Source organism: Molossus molossus, unplaced genomic scaffold (genome assembly GCF_014108415.1).
Source record: "Molossus molossus isolate mMolMol1 unplaced genomic scaffold, mMolMol1.p scaffold_m16_p_2, whole genome shotgun sequence".
Classification (NCBI taxonomy): Eukaryota; Metazoa; Chordata; class Mammalia; order Chiroptera; family Molossidae; genus Molossus; species Molossus molossus.
This window is the reverse complement of record NW_023425355.1, coordinates 1853357-1879694: the sequence shown is the minus strand read 5'-3', so window position 1 is coordinate 1879694 and position 26338 is coordinate 1853357. Positions and strand designations below refer to the sequence as shown.

General features: G+C 44.3%; 1 protein-coding gene across 5 annotated transcripts in view; it reads left to right on the top strand.

Moving 5' to 3' along the window:
- The window catches only part of OGT (O-linked N-acetylglucosamine (GlcNAc) transferase), a 49673-nt gene that overhangs the window by 957 nt on the left and 22378 nt on the right, over positions 1-26338 (top strand). The window contains exons 2-15 of one of the 5 annotated variants that reach the window (XM_036271712.1): positions 2104-2284; positions 3425-3668; positions 11602-11670; positions 13376-13385; positions 14884-15000; positions 18181-18260; positions 18822-19017; positions 19508-19648; positions 20718-20818; positions 20982-21135; positions 21224-21325; positions 22041-22220; positions 23335-23493; positions 23650-23739. In XM_036271712.1, coding sequence (XP_036127605.1) covers positions 3547-3668; positions 11602-11670; positions 13376-13385; positions 14884-15000; positions 18181-18260; positions 18822-19017; positions 19508-19648; positions 20718-20818; positions 20982-21135; positions 21224-21325; positions 22041-22220; positions 23335-23493; positions 23650-23739 — 1521 coding nt within the window. In that variant the 5' untranslated portion in view covers positions 2104-2284; positions 3425-3546. The other 4 variants (XM_036271711.1, XM_036271709.1, XM_036271710.1 and 1 more) reach the window with 4 other exon arrangements.

The window sequence follows — 26338 nt, the reverse complement described above, 5'->3', positions numbered from 1 at the left end:
TCCTTCGGGAGGTTGCCAGCCCTCGGCCACTTCCTACCCTTGGGGTGAAACCACCCCGGTGCTGGTGCTTTGGTGTCGGCCACCCCGCGGGCCGGATTCTCGCTTTGTGTGACTTTCTCCTTGTATTCCTCCGCCGCCGCCTCTGGATCTTCCATCCCCATTCTTAAGCCCGGGATCTCTTTATTCATAGGGTGTGTATTTTTTTTTTTTTTTTAAGTTTCCATTCCTGCTTGAAGAGTTTGTAAAGCAACTGGAGTGTTGGCCGCACAAGCGCAAGGCGGTTGCCCTTTCAGACAATTCAGTCGAGAACATTTGGTCCTAAAAATAAGAAAACAACCAAATTATAGGAGTGTCCTTCAGCTGCCTTTCCCTATTGAGGCTGTTTGGGGCGGGCGGGGGCGAGGGATTGGGCCGCAGTTCTAAGGTTTCCCATGAGGTTCTTTTTTGCTGCTGCTGTTTCTCCATTGAGATCTGTTCAGGGTTTTTCTATTCATTGTTTTTGGACATTGCGCAGGAAGGAGTAGGTGAACCTTCAGTCGTATTTTATCCGTGATTATAGGTAGTGGGATTAATCATCAGTGTTCCCCTCCCTCCCGGGGATTTTTTTTTTTTTAAAAGATTTAAGATTTGTTCTAGCTTGCCCTTTCTAACGTGTGTTATTTTACTTGAGGGAGTTGTCATTTCAAGTGTCAGATAAGGGGCTTTGAAAAGTTGACAGTGGAACGTGCTAAAATCCAGGAGCTAAGAAGTTCTAGAGGCTTGTCTAAAACGTAATTTTCCAGTTTCTGCTGGAGGTACTGTATAACCTCCAGATTTGGATGCAAGTCTTTCTGCTCTTGTGTCACCGGTCAGCTGCTGTTCAGTTCAGGAAATTGACTTTGTTTTCCTGAGCATACAGATCACTTGCCAGCTCTCATGATTGGGGAGCTTGGCTCAAATTTGAGCTGGTCACTGTGACCTTGGTACAATTTAAGTAATTTGTACGTGGTTTCCCCTTGTAACCATTTAGTGAAAATCCAGCAATGTGTCATTGCTGAAGTTAAAGTATTAAGTTGAGACTTAGGTGGGTTTTTTTTTTTGTTTTTTTTTTTACCCAGCTGTGGGCTTTAACTGTACCCTTTATCTTGATGTATCTGAGCTAAGTCACTTAGACACAGCAAAGTGCTTTCATTTATTATTCATTCTGTTGCACTTTATCAAATGGTTTTATATTTTGTTTCCCCATTATTTTAAACAATCATTGCAGTCGTAGGTAACTGCTTGATTATGTACGGTTGTTTGCAATGTCTTAATCCTTCAGTATCAGAGCTCAGTGGAAAATGCCAGTGTTGTTAAACCAGCGTGGGTGGGATTCGGCTAGTTTGGTTTCATTGTGAGTTTGGGATGGTAGAAGAGCAATATAATCTTGGGTCTTTACTTAAAATGTTTGATGACCCTTTAAATATTTTGGCTCTTGACAGATGAATTCATCTTGTTTATTAGCTGTTGTAAAAATAGCACCTTGACTTTTAGTTTTTTTCCCTTATGCTTGTTTCTGGTATTGCCCTTAATGGAAACAAATTCAGTTGTGGAGTATACAGAAACATAGCACAATTTTGAGTTGAAAATACATCTTGTGTCCCCACCCATGTTAAGAAATAGATTGTTAATGCTACCCCCCCTCCCAAATCCAACGTAAAACATGGCACAAAGTATTGTTTCCCAGTAGATTATTCTGACATGATTAAACCTTTGGGACCTTGCAAATCATGTTTTATATTTTGTTTCTGTATGTTAAGTATACAGAATTACTGTCCAGTGAATCTTTAGGTACTACCTCTGCTTTGTAACTGAAAAGTACAAAATATTTGTAGTTAAAGTGACTGTAATCTTACTTGGAAGTAAATATTTCTGTCTAGTCTGGGAACTAAAGTTAATGGATCAATTCTGCACCTGATGTTAACTCGGGGGTCTCAGTGATGTGCAGAACACTCTAGTGCTTTACATAGTTTCAAGCGTTTTCATCTTTAAGTTTAATAGACCATATTTTTTCATTTTTTTGTTTGCATTTCTAACTTTTTGTTTTCCCCCCTCCTTCCCTCAAATGTTTTGATGATTCTCCAGAACCAACGAAACGTATGCTTTCCTTCCAAGGGTTAGCTGAGTTGGCACATCGGGAATATCAGGCAGGAGATTTTGAGGCAGCCGAGAGGCACTGCATGCAGCTCTGGAGACAAGAGCCGGACAATACCGGTGTGCTTTTATTACTTTCGTCTATACACTTCCAGTGTCGCAGGCTGGACAGGTAGGAGATGGGGGGGTCCTTCTGCTGATTGCTGCCTCCGCGTGCTGAGCTTGCAAAATGATGTTGAATGTGTGAACTTGAAATGTTTCCAATCCTGGCTTTCCACTGAGCCACCAGTGCACATCTGCTCCCTTGTCCACTTGTGACGTGTCCAGCTGCCAGTTCCTCTCCGTCCTCTTGTGGCAGTGGTGATGTGAGCAGTATGACCAGAGACCTTGTCTAGATTTTCCCACCTAGGTCTGCTGCTCTCTTAACCCTGTCCAGGTAATAAGTATTCTTAGTGTACATCTGACCAGCCAGTCTCACCTTTGTAAGATGTGACATCTTGAGGGCCAGAGTACCTCAGAGATGGTGGTGTATATGCTGTGGTAGGAGGTGCGGGTGTGATTCTAGTTGCAACGACTGTCATTAAGTTATAATATGCTTCCACTTTAGCTAGTCAGCTGAAGTCATCAAAAGGAAAGAATCTGCATTCTTGTTGTTGCTGTTAATCCTCACCTGAGGATATTTTTCAGTTGTTTTTTTTTTTTTTTTTTTTGGATAGAGTGGGAGGGAGAGAGGGAGAGAAGAACATCGATGTGAGAGAGACACATTGATTAGTTGCCTCCTGCACAACCCCGACTGGGGCCAGGGAGCGAACCTGCAACCCAGGTAGGTGTCCCAGACTGGAATCGAACCTGCGACCCTTCGGTTCGAGAGCTGACGCTCTAACCACTGAGCAGCGCTGGCCAGGGCAGCAACTGTGTTCTTATTCTCTGAAGGACTTGTCATTCTGACAGTTTATTTAAACATTTAAAGATATGCGACATTAAGTCTCATCCACAAATGGAAAGTGAGACTCCTGCACGCAGCCTTTTCATTGACCTTAATCATGGCCCACAACGTGGCAGTTGGGTAATGAGACTCGGGAAGAATTTTATCTCATAAGGGAAAACAGCATTCCGGTTTGAGAGCTGGACTACCTGTACTTTTGGGCAACTTGGATTTCCAAAATTTGTCCTGTGCACCAGTTAAAAGATACTGTTGTTGTTACATGATCAGCCATAGCACAGGGTCTTCAGAAACTGTTTTGCGTTGCGTATGGGCCGTACCTTCTGTCTAACAGCACACCCCTGCGTCAACACTTCTCGCCTTTTCCAGATCTGCTCACTTTAGCACTCTGGCAATTAAACAGAACCCCCTTCTGGCAGAAGCCTATTCAAACCTGGGCAACGTGTACAAGGAAAGAGGACAGTTGCAGGAAGCGATTGAGCATTACCGGCATGCATTGCGTCTCAAGCCAGATTTCATCGATGGTTACATTAACCTGGCAGCCGCATTGGTGGCAGCAGGTGACATGGAAGGGGCAGTCCAAGCTTACGTCTCTGCTCTTCAGTACAATCCTGTGAGTACACTTTTAATGGTTATGTTCCCTTCACCAAAGCCCCAAAAGAAACATGGTTTGATACTTCAGACCCTGAAATAGATTTCTGCATGGAATCAGGTGAAGCGCCTAGAAGTGTTTGTCTGCTTACAATGATGAAATTGCTTTGACCAGGTCTGCAGGAGCGTGGTTTTTAAAGTTTGTTTTATCTCGAAAGTTATATTAAGAGGCATGAAATTGTCCTTATTGCCTGAAACGATGTCTGTTTTTTTTTTTTTTTTTTTTTTTTTTTTTATCCTCACCCGAGGATATTTTTCCATTTTTGTACAGATAGAGTGGGAGGGAGAGAGAGGAAGGGAGAGAGAGAGAGAAACATCGACGTGAAGGGACACATCGAGTGGCTGCCACCCGCACGACCAACCAGGGCCGGGGACAAACTGCAACCGAAGTACATGCCCTTAGCGGGAACAGAACCCGGGTCTCTCCGGACCGCAGGCTGACGCTCTAACCGCTGAGCCAAACTGGCCAGGGCACGATGTCTGTTTTTATAATGCCTGTAACAGTACAGAACATGTGACATTGGTTTTTGGGCTGTTTTGATTAAATTTGGATACACTGCTAGGTGTTTGCAACCAACAGGTCATTGGTTTTCAGGGACTAGTGGATGAAGGGCCTTAATCTGGACTATAAAATAGGTACAACAGGAGGCCAACATACTGATCAGTGACACGAGAACTAGGCTGTAAAATTCGTTCCTCAATATCGTATTCTCTTTTCTTTCAACATAATTTGAAGTGGTTGAGTCAAAGTGATAGTATCCACCCCAGGCTTTGGAATAGTCCTTAATTTTTTTCTGGTCAAAATTGCAGATGTTTTCTGGGGACCAGGTGAGACCCAGCTGGCAGACATTAAATTCACATCATGTTAGGGACTCTTTTGAAAGATACACAGGAGTGAGACTCGCCCTCTGAACTTTTGAGGGAGCTAGGGGTAGACGATAGAAACTGAAGAGGTACGTGGTAAAGAGAGGGGTGGAAGGAATCCCGAAACATTTAAGAATGCATTTCCAAGCTACGTTGTCAACGCGTAGCTTTGCAGCAACCCTGGAAGCGGGTTATAATGAACGATTACAACTGTCATTCATTGCGGGTCTTCTCTGCTCAAGACACTGCCAGTGTGTCAGACGTCAGGCGTGGGTCTCAGTGCTCACAATGAGCGTTCAGAATAGGTGGGATTATTTTCAGTTTTACCAATAAAAAGAAATCAGACTCGGACTATGTAATTTTGTGGGGAGCACATAGCTAGGAATGGTGAAGAGGATATTAAAACCTGAGCCTGAAGATCTTGAAAGCAAACATTCAAGAGAGAAGAAATGAAAGGGAAAGGGGACGATGTGCCCAGAGGGCACGCACCCCTCAAGGCTCAGTGTTTGTTTGTTTGTTTGTTTGTTTGTTTTTTATCCTCACCCGAGGACATTTTTGCATTCATCTTCAGATAGAGTGGGACGGGGAGAGGGAGGAAGAGAGACATCGAAGCGAGAGAGACACAGTGACTGGTTGCCACCCAGGGCCGAACCGCAACCAAGGTCTGTGCCCCTCACGGGAACCGAACCCAGGACTCTGATCTGCGGGCCGACGCTCTAACCGCTGAGCCAAACCGGCCAGGGCCCACGTGAGCAGTTTGAAAACCGTTGATTATGTCCTGCTCCCCCTTCATCCCTGTTCTACAGGTTAGAAAAGTGAAGCTTGATTTAGTAGTTTGCACAAAGATCTGAACTCACTTTTTTTCTCATGACATCTATTAACAGTTGTTTTTTCAGTTAATCTTGAGAGTGTAAAATTCAAATTTTTTCAATTCCTTGCTTTATGTGTGGATACAGTGAGAAGTCTCCCAGCCTACCCTTGGAGGTGGCCAACGAAACCAAATTTTCATGTATTCTTTCAGAGATACTCCATGCATATATCGGTAAATTTGAGTGCGTTTTGTACATTTTTAAAACGGACAATTCACATTTTCTTTGTATCTGCCTTTGACATGTACAAAAACTCTCAGCCCCTCCCCCCCAAACTTGGTGGTTTTTATTGCAGTACTGCCCAGCTGGTTACCCACAAGAAGTTTGAGAGAACCCCGTCGTGTGGGCTTAGGCCCTTTCTTGCTGGAGCTGGGGGCTCACTAGTGCACCTGGCTGTCACGGTCCAGTTCTTTCCCTTTATTAATCAGGGCTGGTTTCACCCTTCACTTGTTTATTGAGTATAAGCTCACTCGTGCCCTCGTACAGGGCTGTGGCTCCCAACATCTTGAACTTTGATCCCCTCGGCTTGGATTTCCAGTTACCAGTCGCTGCTCACAGTATACCAGACTGGAGGGCGGGGAGGAGGGCGGGCTGAAGTGGGAGACAGAGCCAGGCTTCCCAGTCTGTGACCTGTTAGCAGGCAGCTTATCCCTGGGCCCTCCCAGAGGCGGAAGGTAGTCCCGACCCCCTGGGCCAGGCAGCGACTCCCCCTGGGCCAGGCAGCGTGCAGCGCCTGCCCATCTGGTTCTGTTTCTCCTCGCGGAAAGTGCTCCTGTCTTCCTCTGTCTTCACCAGTGAGAATGGAAAAGGAATTGTGCCAGCTGCCTTGATTTCACCGAAATATACCGCGGTGATCATGTTTTAGTGTATTTCAAGATACCAAGTCTTAACTAGACTTACCACCAAATGCCTTTGTCAGTTCAGCCCTGACAGAAGCGGGAGCCTGTTGCTGACTTGTGCCCTTGCCGGCAGTGTGTCGTTGGCCTGGACCCTAGATGGGCCTGGCACCCTCTGAAAAGTATCTGACGAAACTCAGGTTGTTCGGTGTTGCAGCTGTGAGAAAGGAAGATGCTAAGGCAGTGCTCTTGGTAACCTGTTCTCAGCACTGTTTACCTTTTTAAGTGAATGGTATGTCCATTCAGAAGTTAGTCTGTGATTTGGTTATGGAAATTACTTTTAAGACAGCTGTTTCATGCTTTTACATTCCGAATTGTCTCTTGTAATGCTGGCCAATTTAATAATTTCATTCTCCTTTTAGTCGACTGTATTTGAAGGTGCTATTGTAGCTGGTGATTTTTCACACGATTAGAGCTGCCTATACCTGGCCATCCCTCTTAGGAATCATGTATGAAATTGTCCTTTGTAACGTGGCTATCTGTAGTCCCGAGTCGCTCTAAGGAGCTCTTGTTGAACCCTTGTTTCTTTTTTTTTATTTTTTATCCTCACTCAAAGATATTTTTCCACTCCTTGTTCAGATAGAGTGGGAGGGAGAGAGAGGAAGAGAGAGAGAAAGAAACATCTATGTGAAAGGGACACATTGAGTGGCTGCCACCCGCACGACCCAACCAGGGCTGGGGACAAACTGCAACCGAGGCACACGCCCTTAGCGGGAACCGAACCCGGGTCTCTCTGAACCACAGGCCGACGCTCCAACCGCTGAGCCACACTGGCCAGGGCATGAACCCTTGTTTCTGATTTGCTTGTAAATGCACAGCACTGAGAGCTATGGCATCCTGACCAGCACGTGTTACTAGCACGGTAATTGTTCCTGTCGTGTTCATTGTTACTGTCGCTAGCTATACTGTAGGAAACTATTTCGATTCCTCTCTGCTCTGCTGTTTAAATTTGCCACGCCAGCGTCACATTTAACAGCAGTGTGGTGGTTGCCGGAGGGAAGGGGCTGGGGGCCTAGGATATGGTGATGGAAGATGATTTGACTTTGGTGGTGGGCACGCAGTACAATATACAGGTGTTGTAGCATAGAAATCCACACCTGAAACATATATGAGCCTATTAATCAGTGTCACCCCAATACATTTAATAAATAAATATTTGCTTATTGTGTGAACAATGCTTTGTTAGAAATTGGGGAGCTGTGTTGGGGGGAAAATGAGACAGGATCTGGCCCGAGAGAAATGAAAGGTGAAAACTCCTTGGGTGATCATCGTTAGAGAGTATTAATGAGAAGATTTTCTGGAGTGGGTGCTTGGAACCGAAGCGTTCTGTAGGAAGGTAAACAGCATGTCGACTTCCTTGGCTGAAGTGCTGAGTCAAATAGTGACAAGAAGCAGTGGGGTAGAGCATCCACTGGAAGATTCCCAAAGAGTAGAGAGGCTGAGGAGTTGAAATTGAATTTGAGAGAAAGTGCAGGGAATAGATGTTATCTCAGGAGGGGTGGATATGCAGGGAATTCTAATTCTTACTAATTTCCAGCTTCTTACTTTGATTAATATGACTTTCCCTTGTCTACAGTGCCCTCCTCCTTTGTCCATTAAAGTCCTACTCATGCTTTAAGGCCCAGCTTAAAACTGTTTATTTTTGGTAGTTTTTTAAAAAATATGTTCTTTTAACATTGATTTTATTATTTATTTATTTGTTTGTTTTTAACATTGATTTTAGAGAGAGAGGAAAGAAGAGGTAGAGAGGTAAAACATCATTGATCGGCTGCCCCTTGCACAACCCCACTGGGGATTGAGCCTGAAACCTGGGCATGTGCCGTGACTGGGAATCCAGCCGGTGACCTCTTGGTGCATGGGATGACGCTCAGTCCACTGAGCCACATTGGCCGGGTTTAAATTTCTTATTTGAGTTCATTTACTTCTGTAAAATTCTTCACTGCCGTGTGGGCGTTTAATATATGCGAGGCTCGTTTTTCCACGTAGATTGCAGTCCCCTCCAGGGGAAGGGTTCTATTAATTTCTTCTCCCTGCAGTTCCAGAAACATTAGTGGATTGCATGAAGGTTTGCATGAAAGGTATTAACCTGGGAATGGATAGAACTGGCTAGGCTTGAGAAATGTTCTCTTAGCAGATACTGTTTTGACTTGATAAATGAAGCAGAATTGATGTCTTAGGTTTTGAGCTTTTCTTATTTTGTTAATCCTCACCTGAGGATATTTTCTTTCCATTGATTTTTTTTTCTTTTTTTCATCCTCACCTGAGGACATTTTTCCATTCTTTGTTTAGATAGAGTGGGAGGGAGAGAGGAGAGAGAGAGAGAGAGAGAGAGAGAGAGAGAGAGAGAGAGAGAGAAACATTGATGTGAAAGGGACACATCGAGTGGTTGCCACCCGCATGACCCAACCAGGGCCGGGGACAAACTGCAACCGAGGTACATGCCCTTAGTGGGAACCGAACCCGTGTGTCTCTGGACCACAGGCTGACACTCTAACCGCTGAGCCAAACCGGCCAGGGCCTGTTTTTTTTTTTTTTTAGAGTGGAAGGGGGAGGAGGAGGAGGAGGGATAGAGACAGAAAACATCCATTGGTTGCCTCCCGCACCAGTTGACTGGGGCTGGGGATCGAACCTGCAACCCAGGTACATGCCCTTGACTGGGAATCGAACCTGCAACCCATTGGTGCATGGGCCGACGCTCTAACCACTGTGCAACGCTGGCCAGGGCTTATGTTTAGAACTTTTGGGAGACTAGTGGTATCCTTGGCTTTTCTAGAAATGAACTATTCATGCATAGGTTTGGGTCCTCAAGTGAGAATCAGATTTCAGTTACATTTAAGGCGATGTGTTCTACCTTTTTCTAAAACTGTCTTACTGTTTTGTTGTTGTTAATCATCACCCAAGGATATTTTTTTCCATTAATTTTTAAAGAGAGTGGAAGGGAGGAAGGAAGGGGAAGAGAGAAAGAGAGAGAGAGAGAGAGAGACATCAGTGTGAGAGACACATCAATTGGTTGTCTCTCGCACGCGCCCTGACCGGTGCTGGGGATCGAACCTGAGACCCTTTAGTGTGGGGGCCGACACTCTAACCGCTGACCCACACTGGCCAGGTTGCCTTATTATCTTATAGTGATCTTGAAGATAATCTATTTTTAACTATGGTCCTTGTGTTAACTTGATTTAGTATGCTGTAATGGACCTAGATGATATAATTAAATATAGATACACTGTCAAGACTTGGATGGCAGTTATCCATGAGTTTATAGAAACTAGAGGGTAAAATTATGCAGCAGTTGGCTAGGCTGTACAGCCCATTAGGGTCATCGTTACAGAATTATTGCAAGACTTCTGATTATTATGGATTAGAAAAGACAGGAATTGGTAAAAGTTCAAAGCTGTGTATAACCACAATAATCAGGTGTAGTAGGAGCTGGTATGAACAGGTTAGATTGTTCACTCATGGTTTTAAAGTTTAGGGGGGAAATCATACAAAGTAGATAGGGAGTTAGAGAATTCATTACTTCTGAGAGTATAAATAGGGTTAAAAAGTGCTGAGTGCCATGGCCAGGCGGCTCAGTTGGTTGGAGCATCATCCTGTACACCAACAAGTTACGGGTTTGATTCCCAGTCAGAGCGCATGTGGGAGGCAACTGATTGATGTTTCTCTCTCTCTCTCTCTCTCTCTCTCTCTCTCTCTCTCTCTGTCTCCCCCTCTAAAATCAAAAACACCTTCTTGGGATGAGGATAAAAAAGTGCTTAGATTCGTTAGGGGAGGATAAGTCTGTAAAATGATCAGTGATACGTATAATGTTTTGAGAACTAGTCTCGGCCTATTGTGCTTCAGGTCACTGGAGACAACCATTCTCTCCCCAAACGCGAGTCATTGCTTGATGGACAGACAGATAGGGTAGGTCATGGGACTGACTCAGTATGTTCAGCTGTAAGGGTGTTGGGTGTTCTGTAGCAAGCGATTCTTTGCTGGCTGATGTGGTTCACCTGATGGATGATGATAATCCCAAAAGGTGTTTATCAGTTAAATGAATCACCTGATTGTAATCCACTTGCACATAGAATAGTCTATGTGACGATACTTGGGTGCAGTTGACAAAATTTCACTTTCTAGGACTTCATTTGAGGCTCTTCCACCCATGGGGCGGTTTGGAATGATAAGCCGACTGACTCCCTATTGCCATTGTCCCTGCTTGTTGACTGATAGATTTGACTGACAGAGGCAAACAAGGACATAGATGAATTTTAACTCACTGTTCTGATGGTGTGTCTTTTCATACTGGTGAATGGACTACAGTTGTGCTGCTAATAAAAAGCAGAGTCAACTGCTTTTCAATATTCACCCACTCAGCTCTGATGGCACTTAGTACTAATGAGTGATGTGGCGCCAGGTGCCAGGAGTGACACTGCAGTTGGATAGTGACCTTTGGAGCAGTGCAATGAAGTCAAGGTTTCTAAATATGCCTGGCAGCCTAGGGATAGGCTTGCTGACAGCGAATCATGGCTAAGTACTTTTTTTAAAACTCATGTCTCTTGTTGAATGTATTACAGATGTCCCCCCCTTTTTCCCCCTTGACCCCCTCCTCCCCACTTCCACCCCCTCCTGCCTCCCCCACACCACTGTCAGTGTCCACTGGTTATGCATATATGCATAGAAATGCTTTGGTTTATCTCATCCACCCTCCCTCCCTTTGAGGTTCATCAGTCTAACAACCAGTTTATACATCTTATAAATAATCTTTTTTTTTTTTTTTTATAAATACTCCTTTGACTACGGAAAATTTTTGGCCCTTGATACAGGAGTGATTCCTTATAACTGAACAAAATAGTTGAACAAACATTTGATTTTTTTTAAAAACGTGGCTGACATTTGAGGAGAGGAGAAGCTGTAATAAGGCTCGTAGTCCTTTATCTGAAACGTGGGATCAAATGCATTTCAAAGTTCAGAATTTTTAGGGTTCTAGAAAGATGATAATAGCGTATATAAAACTCCTAGGTGGGTCCGGACACCTAGTAAAGCGTATTTCTGCAGCAAAGGTGTGACTTTGTGCCAGTTCAGGTGAGGCTCGATCATCAAATGAGTTTTGGGAACTTCTTGGAATTAGCAGTTGAGGATGGGGGATTGTGGTTCTCTTCTTAACATCTGTCAAGCAGTAGCTTTAGGTGACAAGAAATTGACAGGAAGCTAGATACATAAGAGTTATTTGGAGACATTTTTGGTGGAGAAAGTATAATTAACGACGGTATCTCTGGGTTTCTAGGATTTGTACTGTGTTCGCAGTGACCTGGGGAACCTGCTTAAAGCCCTGGGTCGCTTGGAAGAAGCCAAGGTAGGTGTTTGATAGAACACATTTAAACATCAGTGTTATGAAAACCTGTACCTTTTGCCAAGTCTTCAACTCTTCATTGAGCTGTCTTCACAAAACAGTCCTAAGAAACTGGAAAACTGACGGCACGAATCGCCTCAGACTAGAGCAGGGCCAGGCTTTGGCACATCTGTTCTAAATCTGGGGGTAAAGCAAGAACCTGAACATCTTGGAGCCTTTCTGCTGAGCTAGATCATCTTTATAACATTGGGCTCCGACATGCTCTTTTGTGGGAATAAATAACATTCCTTCAAATCTGAGGCTTGCCTGCTGGTGACAAGCAGAGCGCCTGTGATTTGGCTCAAGACTCCTTATGATGCAGGTGCCATTGAAAGTGCTGCTCTTCTAAGTCCTTTGTGGCTTGTAAGTGGAGAAGAACTTCATCCAAATGTTACCCTGTAATACTGGCATTTAAACTCTTATTTAACCTTCCTCCCTTCATCTGCCTCACCCTTTTACAGTGGAAGAAAGGCTGTTAAAACGATTGCAAATTAATAATTGGAACATCCTGCCCCTTCCTGTCCCACTCCTTCCTCCAAGTTCCCGTTTCCTCTTTTCCAATCCTAGTCATCTACCTTCTTTTCTTCTTACTTCCTTCTTTTACTCTTCCCCACCCTGCCTCCTTAAAAAAAAAAAAAAAAAAAAAAAAAAGTCAGGACAAAGCTGGTTTGTTTGGGAAATGGACTGATCGAAAGAAAACTTGCCCAAGTGGAAAGGTGGCTTTTAGCATTCTGTTTCCAAATACTGAATTTGAACACCAGGTTGGGTTATTCAAGCATTTGGTATCGTTTTCAATTAAATTTATCAATGAAATTGTCTTGTTACAAGCCACCTTACGCAACCGCGCTGCAGGGGTGAGGAGTGGGGAGAAACCAGAATGCTTCTGAAACTCCCACCTGTTGCTCTGAGCCCCACGCGCATGCTAATGCGTGGAGTGTATGCGCAGCGTAGCTGTCTGTTTGCTTCATCCAGGGAGGGAGAAGGCTTTTTAGCACCATCTCATGTTCAAAGGCACAAGTTTTAAGTGCATAGCTCATAAATTCTGCGGACACTTTGGATTAACCTTACGTAGGTTTCCAGCTAATGAATTGTAATTGATTTCAATCACAGCTGATAAATCCAATTGGTAATTCACCGAACAAATATTGATCAGCTCCCATTAATTGTCACCCCACCAAGCGGACAGCTAACATGGATTGCACTTCACTGCGGCTTTAGAGATCGGTCTAGGCTGAGACACTGCGCCTGCCTTAGGTTGCTGACTTCTTTATTTCAGAGCTCTGGAGACACCTAGTTTGAAAAATGTCATTCTGTTTTTGTGAGAACTAGTGAACAAGAAAATCCTCTGAGTGAAATGCAATGTATTTCTTTTGTAATCAGTGCATTTGAAAATTCAAGCCAGCATATTCCCAGCAGATGGAAGCAAATTTAAGTTGTCTTTGTAGAAAATGAAGAGCCTTTCTTCCAGCCCAACTCCCTGCTGTATGCAATAGCCCTGATTAACCCTCTCCCTTCTGCATGTTTCCCATGTTACAGACTTGAGACTGTCCTCATTCCCATATGTAATAGACATCCAAAGAATTTCGATTGCTTTGTTGAACTTTTACTAATGATCTTGTTTTTATTTTCTCTCTTGTTTTTGGTTTTTCACCATTGATATTGTATTTAGAAGGTTTCAGGTGGGTGAAACCTCCTATCCCATGCGTAAGGTGCCTCGCTGAAGGGAGCTCGAGGCCTGGATCTAGGGCAGACACACACCTCCTCCTCTTCCAGCAAGGAACGCACCGAAAAGTCACATGATGAGAAATATGGTAACGGGTTTGTAACTGCCACAGCAAAACCATTTGCCTCCATGCCTGAATCTTCTGTCTTGTGGCTTCAGAAACAGCTTAAAATAATTTTATTTACAAGCAAAGTTATGTAAGAGAATGTTTTAAACTATAGCCACAATTCTGTCAAAGATAAGTAAAAGTTAATTGATATTAAAAACTATTAGATAATTTACTAGTAAAAGCTTCTAACTCTTCTCGTTGTTCATTTTTTCCTTTTTTCTTCTTTGTTTGGATTGCAGCGTTCTGCTCTTCTGATGATGCGCTGTGACCCTGCAGTAGCGCAAAGGCTGCGCAGCGTTAACGCGCAGTGCGTGCGAATGAGCCCCTGTGAACGGTTGACTAGATGAGTAATCTGATTGACTGGCTCCCTCAGTCCTATTCCGTAGCCTTTTTGGATAAAATTGGGTTTTAACATGCCTCAAGTCCAACTAATCGCATTAAACAGATATTCTCCCCGGGCCTGTCTAGTAGATTAATGGATCTGGTTGGCCGTTTGCTGCGTCTAGGGGTGTTCCATGGAGCGCAGCACTTCGCAGCGATTGCGCAGCGCGATGCTGTTAGGTGGCGCCAGCGATGTTTGCGCTCGCATTACAGGGACCTCAACCTAGGTGCAATCCGGTCATACGAGGTTTCAGCTTCAGGCCCCCTGGGGAGAGCTGGGGGCATCGCTCCTGGGTGGCACGGTTTTGATGGTAGTGAGGCCCAGCATTGTTCCGAGCAGCATTTCCCCAAATGTGTTTTACAGTTTCTCATACAAGAAAATGCCCAGTGGAAGGAGAGGCCCACGGTCAGCTGAGATCAGGGAGCCCTGTCCACCCCGTCAAAGGCTTAGGGAAGTCCTGCAGGGAAGAACGCTGGTTTTCTAATTGATTTGGTCCTGAAGTCCTGTTTGCCATGATACCCACTCACACCTCAGAGAACACACTTTGGGAAACGGGGGGTGGGGGGTGGGACTGGGTCTTACTTAAAGGGCACCCTCGAGATATCCCTGGAAAACACACAGAGCCCTTAGGTGTTCGGATCAGAGAAGTCTAGCACAGCCTTAGGGCGACTTCACCGATCGTCCTGGTGGAAGGGTTGCTCACTGGTTCGCAGAACTGAACATGGTGGTTTGCACTTGGGTTCTGGTGGCGCAGGCGCAGGCGCAGGAGCAGCCAGCTGTGGCAGCGCATTAGTTTTGGCGCGAGCGAGCCTATGCTGCAGGGTCACTTTTGGCTGGTCAGAGAAGGAATAATGATATCACCTTCTTCCCCCCCCCCAATCTTTTTTTTTCCCTTTACAAATTTTCCCCTTTCCCTTTACCTCCTTCCCCTCCCATCTTCTTCTTTCATTAACCCCTCCTAAGGCATGTTATTTGAAAGCAATTGAGACGCAACCGAACTTTGCAGTAGCTTGGAGTAATCTTGGCTGTGTTTTCAATGCACAAGGGGAAATTTGGCTTGCAATTCATCACTTTGAAAAGGTTAGTCATTAAATGAATAATTGGTATTTACGAAGTGCTCGTGCATGCAAGGTGTTTTTACTAGAACGAAATCATACACCTCTACTTAAGCAGTCAGATAATATCTTTGTTTCCTAACAGTATTATAGCATTTGCTGGATGGTGTATGATATGGTAGTTTCCAGTTTTGCATTGAAAATATATTTTAGTAATAAAAAAATTCCTAGAAAAAAACCCAGGCAGCTTTACTGTAAAGAAGCAGGCCTTCGGGGTGAAAAGGCTGACTCAGCTCGAGGGCCGGAGCGTGCGGAATTAGTCCGGAGTGCCTTGTCATACCAGAAAGCAAGGACGCTTAGGTACTTTGATTATGTCAAAAAAGACTCAGGAGGCAACTGCACTCCACTGGCCCAAGATGAGACTTGAGTAGCAGTAGGAAAAATAACTGAAATATTTTGAAACTCTTCAGATACATTTTAATCCATGAATTCATCATTATACTCAGAAGAAATTCATTGGTCACCTCTAGAAGATAAGGAGCAACTCATTTTGAAAACTGGTGGAAAAGGGAAGAATAAAGCATATTCCCTCCCTTATATGAACTGAACCTCAGGTTAACCCAGTAGTTGATAGGGGGGGATTTCTCTTTCTAGAAGTATTCCCGCTAATGAAGAAGTAATGATAGAATCTGAGTGTCACCATTAATAGATTTAGGATTTATCAGTGGCAAGAAGAGACAGTCAGAGATGATGTACCTTGTGATAGAAGTAAACAATTGCACCAGGGAAGTAGCCTTGCAAAAAGAGAAAAGAGCCCAAATCTGATTAAGCTTGTAGTTCTAACTTCCAAATTACAGGAAATACATAGCACAGGGGAACATGTTAAAAGGCACTGTAGGGATGCAGTCAGCAAAATCCAACCCATGGGAAGCTAGAGGACAGTGATCTGATTTCTTCACCCAATTACAGGAATAAAAATGGAGGTTTAAATTAAACCTTTCATTCAAAAGATGAAAAGAAACGATGAACTCATGTTGACAAATTCTATGGGTCTGATTTGGATCCTGAATCAGCGGTGATAAGGAATTGTGCTACTGAATGGATATTTGATATTAAAGAATTGCTGTCAGTCTTGAGGGTATGGTTATGTTGGGAGGAAAAAGTGTGCCATCTAGTCCCTGAGATGCATTTTGAAATATTTTCAGATGGACCGATATGTCTGGGTTAGCTTCAAAGTGATCTGGGAAGAAAAGGAGTTAGGTTGAAATAGAGACTAAATAATAAATAAGATTGAACATGATTAGCCCTGGCCTGAGAGCTCAGTTGGTTAGAGCATTACCTCAATACACCAAGGTTGTGGGTTTGATCCCCGGTCAGGGCACATACGAGAAGCAACCAATGAGTGCATCAATAAGTGCAATGACAAATAGACGTTTCTCCCCCGCCTCCCAAATCAATAAAAAAGATTGGACATGATTAATTGTTGAAGCTGGATAATGGAGACCTGGGGGTTTGTTATATTCCTCTGCTTTTGCATATGTTTGGCATTTTTCTTTTTTTTTTTAATCCTCACCCGAGGACATTTTTCCATTTTTTGTTCAGGTAGAGTGGGAGGGAGAGAGAGGAACAGAGAGAGAGAGAGAGAGAGAGAGCGAAACATCGATGTGAAAGGGACACATCGAGTGGCTGCCACCCGCACAACCGACCAGGGCCGGGGACAAACTGCAACCGAGGTACGTGCCCTTAGCGGGAACCGAACCCGGGTCTCTCAGGACCGCAGGCCGACGCTCTAACCGCTGAGCCAAACCTGCCAGGGCATGTTTGGCATTTTTCATAATAAAACGTAAAAGTTTTGGGGGTGGACATCTATCACTATAGACAATCTAAGTTAAGTGCATCACACTGTCTCCACTCTAGAGTTGGCATCTAAGGGAAAAGGAAGTGTTCTGTATGAATCGTCAATGTATTCACAGTTAATACTACCTTTACCTTTTCAGTGTTTCAGTTAAGGTTTGCAGTTACCATACCTCTCTTGCTCAGTGATTGCCTACCTTGGTTGCACACGAGGAACTTGTAAGATATGGATGTCTTGGCCCCGTCTTCAGAGGGTCTGATTTAACTGGCTTGTGATGAAGCCAGGCACCTTTTAGGAGGTGAATTCTTAATACACTGCCAGGGTTGAGAATCATTGCTCTAGATCCAGCTGGCATATTTGTTTTCTTTCTTTGTTGATTTTAGAGAGAGGGAAGGAGAGAGAGATAGAAACATTGATGAGAAAGAACATCGATGGGCCACCTCCTGCATACCCCGCACTGGGGATTAGGCCCACCACCTGGGCATGTGTCCTGACTGGGAATCGAACCAGTGACCTCTTGGTGCATGGGTTGACGTTCAACTACTGGGCCACACCAGCCGGACATATCTGTCATATTTTAAGGCAACTTCAGAACTATCTGGATGAAACCATTTATTGGTTAGTTTCTTTTATTTTTTTTATCCTCACCTGAGGACATTTTTCCATTTTTTGTTCAGACAGAGTGGAAGGGAGAAAGAGGAAGAGAAAGAGAGAGAGAAACATCAACGTGAAAGGGACACATCGAGTGGCTGCCTCTCACACGACCCAACCAGGGCCGGGCACAAACCGCAACCGAGGTACGTGCCCTTAGTGGGAACCGAACCCGGGTCTCTCTGGATCACAGGTTGACGCTCTAACTGCTGAGCCAAACCGGCCAGGGCATTAGTTTCTTCTTGAAGTAATGTATCTTACTCCATATACAACTCTAATTACATAGCTTGCTGAGGTCTTACAGAGTATACAGTTGGAGTTACTGAGATATATATTTTCTTTTTCAGTTAGAGTTTGCTGCTTCTTCCTGCCATTATTTTTAGAAGAATTAGACTGATTAATCATTAATAAAATAAGGCGAACCATTAGAAGTATTCAGCTCAATGAAATTGGAGTAGACTCAATTTAAAAGTGTTCCCTTCAGGACATATTGCATGAGAAGTTATTTTGACAACATTGAGATTGTGAATAGTGAGTAATGAATAGGCACTAAAATAATTGGGTTTTAAAAGTGAAACAAATGTTTTAATGCATTAGGAAATGTAACTGGAGGTCTAGAAGGATTTCAATAAAAAGTTTTAATTGGGAAGTTAATCTGAAATCCTAACTTGCTCTAAGTAACTATCTTGTAACTTTCAGGCTGTCACATTGGATCCCAATTTTTTGGATGCTTATATTAATTTAGGCAATGTCTTGAAAGAGGCACGGATTTTTGACAGGTGAGAGAATGTTCTATTTGATCATTTTCTTGAGTCTTTGTTGTATTGACAGTTGGGAGTTTAGACTGAAATTACGGCAGAGGTCCCTTGAAATAAATTTCCATTTCTAGGATGTTGCTTTTTCCTGACCAGGTCTGCTTGTTATCTTTCATTCATAGGTATTGTTGCCTGACTTCATTGTTGGCTTTCCACAAAAGCCATTATCCTCACTTTGGAGTTCATTTGAAATTTTATTTATTGTAAAGATGTTGAAATGGTTATCTTTTAGGCTAACTTATTCCTTTGGTCTAATTCAGAAAGCTAAGTAAATTCTGATTTGGAACTTTGTTGGTGGTTGTCCAAGGAAAGCCTATTTCTCATGTGGGAATAGAATACATTTCAGTATAAAAATATATTTTATAAAGATGCAGTTTTGATTTGAGGTTAACTATAGTATAGCATGAATTCATTATAACTATAATTAATTGATACACTTAGGTATGGTATAGCATGGATTAATTGTACAAAAGTATCCATTAAAAGTCACATTTTGTGTGTGTGTGTGTGTGTGTTTGTTTATAGAGCTGTGGCGGCTTACCTTCGTGCCCTAAGCTTGAGTCCAAATCATGCAGTGGTACACGGCAACCTGGCTTGTGTATACTATGAGCAAGGCCTCATAGATCTGGCAATAGACACCTACAGGCGAGCTATTGAACTGCAACCACACTTCCCCGATGCTTACTGCAACCTAGCCAATGCTCTCAAAGAGAAGGGCAGTGTAAGGATTTTTATTCCGTCTACTTTGTTACATGGTGTAATTTAAACTGTCTTTTTAATACATATTGTATTAAGTATTTAGGTGGTAAATTATTTTCCTTTGGAGTTTTTTTTCTTAATCCTCACCTGAAGATATTTTTTCCATTGATTTTTAGATAGAGTGGGGGGAGGGGGAGAAACATCAATGTGAGACACATTCATTGGGTGCCTCCCACATGACCCCGACTGGGGCTTGGGACCAAACCTGTAACCCAGGTACATGCCATTGACCGGGAATTGAACCTGTTACCTTTGGTTCACGGGCCAACACTCTGATCTCTGAGCCAAACCGGCCAGGGCCAGAGTTTTGGTTGAGAGGAAGAAAAGCAAAAATATTTATTTTCTGGACTCTTACCAGCCATTAAGCTTAACTAATCAGTTGCTAGAGTAATAGCAGTGGTGGTTCTGGGGTTCCTCTGTGTAGGTTCTGAATAGTGTGCTTTGTTTTCTAGGTTGCTGAAGCAGAAGATTGTTATAATACAGCTCTCCGGCTGTGTCCCACCCATGCAGACTCGCTGAACAACTTAGCCAATATCAAACGAGAACAGGGAAACATTGAAGAGGCAGTTCGCTTGTATCGCAAAGCATTAGAAGTACGTTGAGGGTGGTGTGGCTGGGTATTTTGTCTGTGTGACAGTAGAGGGAGGGCAATTAAGTTTGCTACGTTAACCACTACTTTTGTAAAAATGGTGGTTGAATCATTCATTGAACCAGTAATTGAATACCTAAGGGATGAGTGAGGTCCTGTGGGACATTTAAGGAAATCCCCATATTGAATTTGTTATTGTATGGGTAGATGAGATCTGCCCCCAAAAAGCGAACAGTAAGCTACACTTCAAGAGAAGTTACCTATATGATTCCTGTGCCTGGTGGCCTGTGACAGTGGCTGGTAGGTGTGCTAGGAGTTTGGGAGAGAGGGATTTCAGAAGAGAGAGATGCTGCAGGGATCAGCATAAACTAAGATGCAGAAAGGTCTACCTCATTATGTTTTGGAACAAGGAGAGGTAAAAAATAAAGGAAGAGGCAGACTTTGAGCTACGTGGCTTTGCAGAGGGCCTAGGCTTGGAGAAGGTGGAGACAAGTGCAGGGATGTAATGGTACCTGAACAAAGATTGTCTGGTAAGTCATCGCTGTTGTAGCAGGTTTTTTTTTTTTTTTTTTTTTTATCCTCACCCGAGGACATTTTTCCATTTTTTGTTCAGGTAGAGTGGGAGGGAGAGAGAGGAACAGAGAGAGAGAGAGAAACATCGACGCGAAAGGAACACATCGAGCGGCTGCCACCCGCACAACCGACCAGGGCCGGGGACAAACTGCAACCGAGGTACTTGCCCTTAGCGGGAACCGAACCCGGGTCTCTCAGGACCGCAGGCCGACCCTCTAACCGCTGAACCAAACCGGCCAGGGCTTTTTTTTTTTTAATCCTCATCCGAGGATATTTTTCCATTTATCTTCAGACAGAGTGGGAGGGAGAGAAAGGGGGGAGAGAGAGAGAGAGAGAAACATCGACATGAGAGGGTCACATCGACTGGTTGCCTCCCGCACGACCCCGACCATGGCCGGGGACAAACCGCAACCGAGGAACGTGCCCTTGACCAGGACCGAGCCAAACTGGCCAGGGCTGTAGCAGTTTTTTTGAGCCTCAATTTTCTTGACTCTTTATAGGTCTTCCCCGAGTTTGCCGCTGCCCATTCAAATTTAGCCAGTGTCCTGCAGCAGCAGGGGAAACTGCAGGAAGCTCTCATGCATTACAAGGAGGCTATTCGGTAAGAGACTCACAGCGTTCTTTTTGTCTTTCTCGTCTACATTTTTAAATGTTTGGCGTGTGGTGTGCGCTAAAATGACCCGGGATAGCAGCAGACTGAATTCACGGTACAGGGGTTGAAGGTTTGTGTGCCCGATGAGTGAAAGCTGTGTCCTCCCCTCTAGGATCAGCCCCACCTTCGCCGATGCCTACTCGAACATGGGAAACACGCTGAAGGAGATGCAGGACGTGCAGGGCGCCTTGCAGTGCTACACCCGAGCCATTCAGATCAACCCTGCGTTCGCAGACGCCCACAGCAACCTGGCTTCCATTCACAAGGTGCCCCTGCTCGGCGGAACGTGCGCACCCTAGCTCCTCGCGTCGGTGTCAGGGAGGCACTTAGCCATTCCGCTCTCTCTGTTTCCAGGATTCGGGGAACATTCCGGAAGCAATAGCCTCTTACCGCACTGCTCTGAAACTTAAACCTGATTTTCCTGATGCTTACTGCAACTTGGCTCATTGCCTGCAGGTAAACAGTCGCATGCCAGTCGTGGGTTTTCGGTGTTGTAATCACTTCTGTATGGTCATGTGCCATATTAATCAAAGCCTGCCTAGAGACAGTGGTGGGTTTTTTTTTAATCCTTACCCAAGGATATTTTTCTTTTTCTTTTTTTTTTTTTTATCCTCACCCGAGGACATTTATCGATATTTTGTTCAGCTAGAGTGAGAGGGAGAGAGAGAGAGAGAAACATCGACGTGAAAGCGACACATCGAGTGGTTGCCACCCACATGACCCAACCAGGGCCGGGGACAAACTGCAGCCAAGGTACGTGCTCTTAGTGGGAACCGAACCCGGGTCTCTCCGGACCACAGGCCGACGCTCTAACCGCTGAGCCAAACCGGCCAGGGCCCAAGGATATTTTTCCATTGATTTACAGAGAGAGAGGGAGGGAAGGAGAGAAACATCAATATGAGAGAGACACATCGATTGGTTGCCTCCCGCATGACCCGACCAGGGCCGGGGATTGAACCTCAACCATGGTACCTGCCCTTGACCGGAACCGAACCCAGGTCTCTTTGCATCACAGGCTGACGCTCTAACCACTGAGCAAAACTGGCCAGGGCGAGACAGTGTTTGTTTTTAATAGGTTATTTGACTGGCATTGTTTTAGGCCAGAGACACAGAAAATGTTGAATCTTGCAATAGGCTTTTCTGTATAACTTCTTTCTTTTGCCTCCTCTAGATTGTCTGTGATTGGACAGACTATGACGAGCGAATGAAGAAGCTGGTCAGCATTGTGGCTGACCAGTTAGAGAAGAACAGGTTGCCCTCCGTGCACCCACATCACAGTATGCTGTACCCTCTCTCGCATGGCTTTAGGAAGGCCATTGCTGAGAGGCATGGGAACCTCTGCTTGGACAAGGTGCGAGTCTTTTCCTTCCATCTTGCTGTTGTCAAGTCAAACGCGCTCAGAAACTATGAGTCACAAGTGTAGCCTGGTGAGTTGCCGTAAGGCGAACACCAGCTAAGTCGAGAGATGAAACTTGGTCAGCCATCCCAGAAGCCCCTTGCCTTGTGTCCTGCTTCAGTTCGAACCCCGTCCATTCCAGAAGGCGGAATTCTCAAATGAAATGCTAACAATAGACCGATGGTTTTCCTTTCATTTGAAAACCATAATGTTCATTAGAGTCCGCATGTGAATGAAATGCTACAGTGTTTGTCTTTCTCTGGCTGGATTATTTCATGGAGCATAATACATTCCAGGTCCATCCAATGAACAAAATAAACAAGCAAACAGAAACGGGCTCATAGATACAGAGAACAGACTAACAGCTGTCAGAGGGGAAGGGGCTGGGGGGTGAAGTAGGTGAAGGAATTAAGCAAAAAAAAAAAGAAACAAACAAAAAAAGCAAACCCGAACTCAGACATAGACAACAGTGTGGTGCTTGCCAGAGGGAGGGAGGTACAAGAGGGTGAAGGGGGGATAAATGGTGATGGAGGGAGCCTTGACTTGGGGTGTTGAACACGCAGCACCATATACAGATGGTGTAGAATTGCGCACCCGAAGCTTGTATAATTTTATTCAACGGTGTCACCCGAATAACTCAGTACAAATTAAAAGAAAAGGCCATGACGTTCAATAAAGGGTTGCTATTTTGTACTCCTTTTTGAGATTTAGAGCACTGTATACTTGACCAGGGGTGGGACTCTGCTTGGTGGAATATATTGGACTCCTAAGTGTAATTCTGTGCTTTGTTTAAACGCTTCCCTATGGAGTTTTCTAAAATGCAGGGTTTGTCATGCTCTGTCTACACTGCCTTCTTCCTACAAGTTTTAGCTTTGCTCGGGCTGTTTCTGAGGGGACAGGCGAACGCCTAAACTGCTAAGGGCGCACTGAACTGGCTGTGTGTGTGTGAATGACGAGAGGCATTGTGGGCAAACCGTTCCCAGCAGGAGTGAGGTGCAGGTTTGGTGGTCTGTCTGTAGTCATTCTTTCCCGATGAAAATTTCTAACAAGCATTGGATTCCGTTGGTAGATCAATGTCCTTCATAAGCCACCATATGAACATCCGAAGGATCTGAAGCTCAGTGATGGTCGACTGCGTGTAGGATATGTGAGTTCTGACTTTGGGAACCATCCTACTTCCCACCTCATGCAGTCCATCCCAGGCATGCACAATCCTGATAAATTCGAGGTAAGATTAGTGTTGCCCCAGAGTCACTATCTGTTTATAAAGCAAACCAAGCAAGTCCACAGTGGCGGATTGATCGCCACCATTAGGTGTTAAGTGCAGTGTCTGTCGGAAAGAGTTGAGAGAGGGTTATTGAATGGACCGTGCGCTGCCTTTCAGGTGTTCTGCTATGCCCTGAGCCCAGATGATGGCACGAACTTCCGAGTGAAGGTCATGGCAGAAGCCAATCACTTCATTGATCTTTCCCAGGTAGGTGAAATGCTCACGCTTCCAACTTTTCCTTTTGAGCAAGTAGTGAATTAAACTGTTGGCATGTAGTGTTTTTCACGACAGGTATTTAACCTCAGCTACTACCTATGGGCACTTGCTTTGATCTTATCTCCTTGATCGTTTATGTTTGCAATCTGCAGAGGTTTGGCCGAGGTTGCAAGTGAAATAGAAACGTGGTGTACTTTTGCTTGGACATAAAACTTTCCTGGGGCCCTGGCTGGTTTTGCTCAGTGGTTAGAACGTCAGTCTGAGGTCCAGAGAGACCCGGGTTCGGTTCCCGCTAAGGGCACGTACCTCGGTTGCAGTTTGTCCCCGGCCCTGGATGGGTCATGCGGGTGACAGCCACTCAATGTGTCCCTTTTACGTTGATGTTTCTCTCTCTTTCCCTCCCATTCTGTCTGAACAAGAAATGGAAAAAGGTCCTCGGGTGAGGATCAAACAAACAAACAAAAAAATTTTCCTGGGCATTGAGCACTTGGGACAGTAGATACTTAATATACTGAATAAATTGAACAGAATAGCTTGGAAGAATGAATAGGTCATTTAAAAATGGTTCATCTGTTTCCATGGGCCTTGGCCTTTGCTCTTTATTTCTATACTTGCTTTATTGTTGTTTCCTCTAGGAGCATAAGTTTTATTAAGATTAAGATTGAAACCTGTGAGGGAATTAACTTACCGAGGGTGTGGACTAGAGTTTTTTGTTTTTTTAATCCTCACCCGAGGACATTTTTCCATTTTTTGTTCAGGTAGAGTGGGAGGGAGAGAGAGGAACAGAGAGAGAGAGAGAAACATCGATGTGAAAGGGACACATCGAGTGGCTGCCACCCGCACAACCGACCAGGGCCGGGGACAAACTGCAACCAAGGTACGTGCCCTTAGCGGGAACCGAACCCGGGTCTCTCAGGACCGCAGGCCGACGCTCTAACCGCTGAGCAAAACCGGCCAGGGCTAGAGTTATTTTTTGTTACTTCATTGGCCACTTGGTGACTGACAGTGATATGCAGTATCTAGTATGTCTGGTAATTCATATTTGAGTCTTAAAAGTCTTAGCAGGAGGGTTGTTAGATTTGTTATTTAATACATAATATGTACCAACATCTTTTGCAAGATAGCTGTTGCTTTGGAAGTATGCCTGACTATACTTTTTAAAAATCATCTGAGGATATTTTTTTCCATTGCTTTTTTGAGAAAGTGGAAGGAAGGGAGGGTTGGCGGGGGGAAACATCAATGTGAGAGGGACACATCTATTGGTTGCCTCCTACATGCACCCTAATGAGGGCTGGGGATAGAACCTGCAACCCAGGTCCGTGCCCTTGACTGGGAATCGAACCCGCAACCCTTTGGTGCATAGGCTGATGCTCTAACTATTTAGCAACACTGGCCAGGGCTACCTGACCATTTTTGATGTAGGGTTGGACTCTGTGTCCGAGAATCATACCGCCCTCCACCTCTGAGACCTTCAGAGACTCACTGCTTGTCGACTGAGGTCTGAACTCTTCAGCATGGCCTTCACAGCCTTGTTTGCCGATACTTGTTACCCGCCATCCCCCTCATGTATATCCTGTACCAAATGGAAGGGATCTGTTTGCCACGTTTAAACCTGCCGTACACTTCTCTCTGGTTCTTGATTCATCTTGTTCTCTATCCCGATTATACTCTGTCCAGCTCCCTCAACTCCTCTTCATCTTTGAAGGGCCGTTTCAGATACTAGGCCCTCTACGAAGTCTTGTTAACCACGCATTCAGGCTAGAAGTCAGCACTCTTTCCTCTGTACAGATGACCCTTGAACAATGCAGGGGTTGGGGGTGCTGACCCTCATGCAGTTGAAAACTCACGTGTAACTTTTGACTCCCCCAAAACGTAACTACTAATAGCCTACTGTTGACTGGAAGCCTTATTAAAAACATAAGCAGTCAATGAACACGTTTTGTATGTCATATGTACTATAGACTGTATTCTTTCAGTAAAGTAAGCTAGAGCAAAGAAGATGATAAGGAAGCCATGATGGAGGGAAAATACATGTATAACCCTGAACTGTATTTATCAATACCTTAACGTTGTCTGTTTACAAGATGAATCATCTGTCTGTCGGAACCTACATCAGTATTGTTTTGCGTGAGGCAGAACACTTACATGTGTTCCTAACACTAGACATCAAAAAATGAAAAGATGATGTGAAAAAGAAATACATTTATTTACAGGTATACGATTCATGCATTGGTAACGAACGGCAGCAGCACGATTGCTTTATGGTAGCCTAGCCTATACACTCATGGTGAGCTGTTATAAAATGTTGGTGGCATGCAGTTTACAGTCATATTCAGAACGGAGTATTGGAGACATTGCTACTTTTTAAAAAACCACTTACCTGTAATTATAGGCTGATAGGCATACTGTACAGTAATGTAATTCTTTGAAGGCAAAGTTATAAAAAAGTAAGTAAACTAATCCATTCTTAATTTAATATTAAAGAGTCCTCACCTTATGCCTATTTATGGACAGGCTGTCCACTCCCAGCTGAGTCTTGCAGACCATACTCTGCGCGCTGATGAATATGTAGGCGACGACACAGAAATGC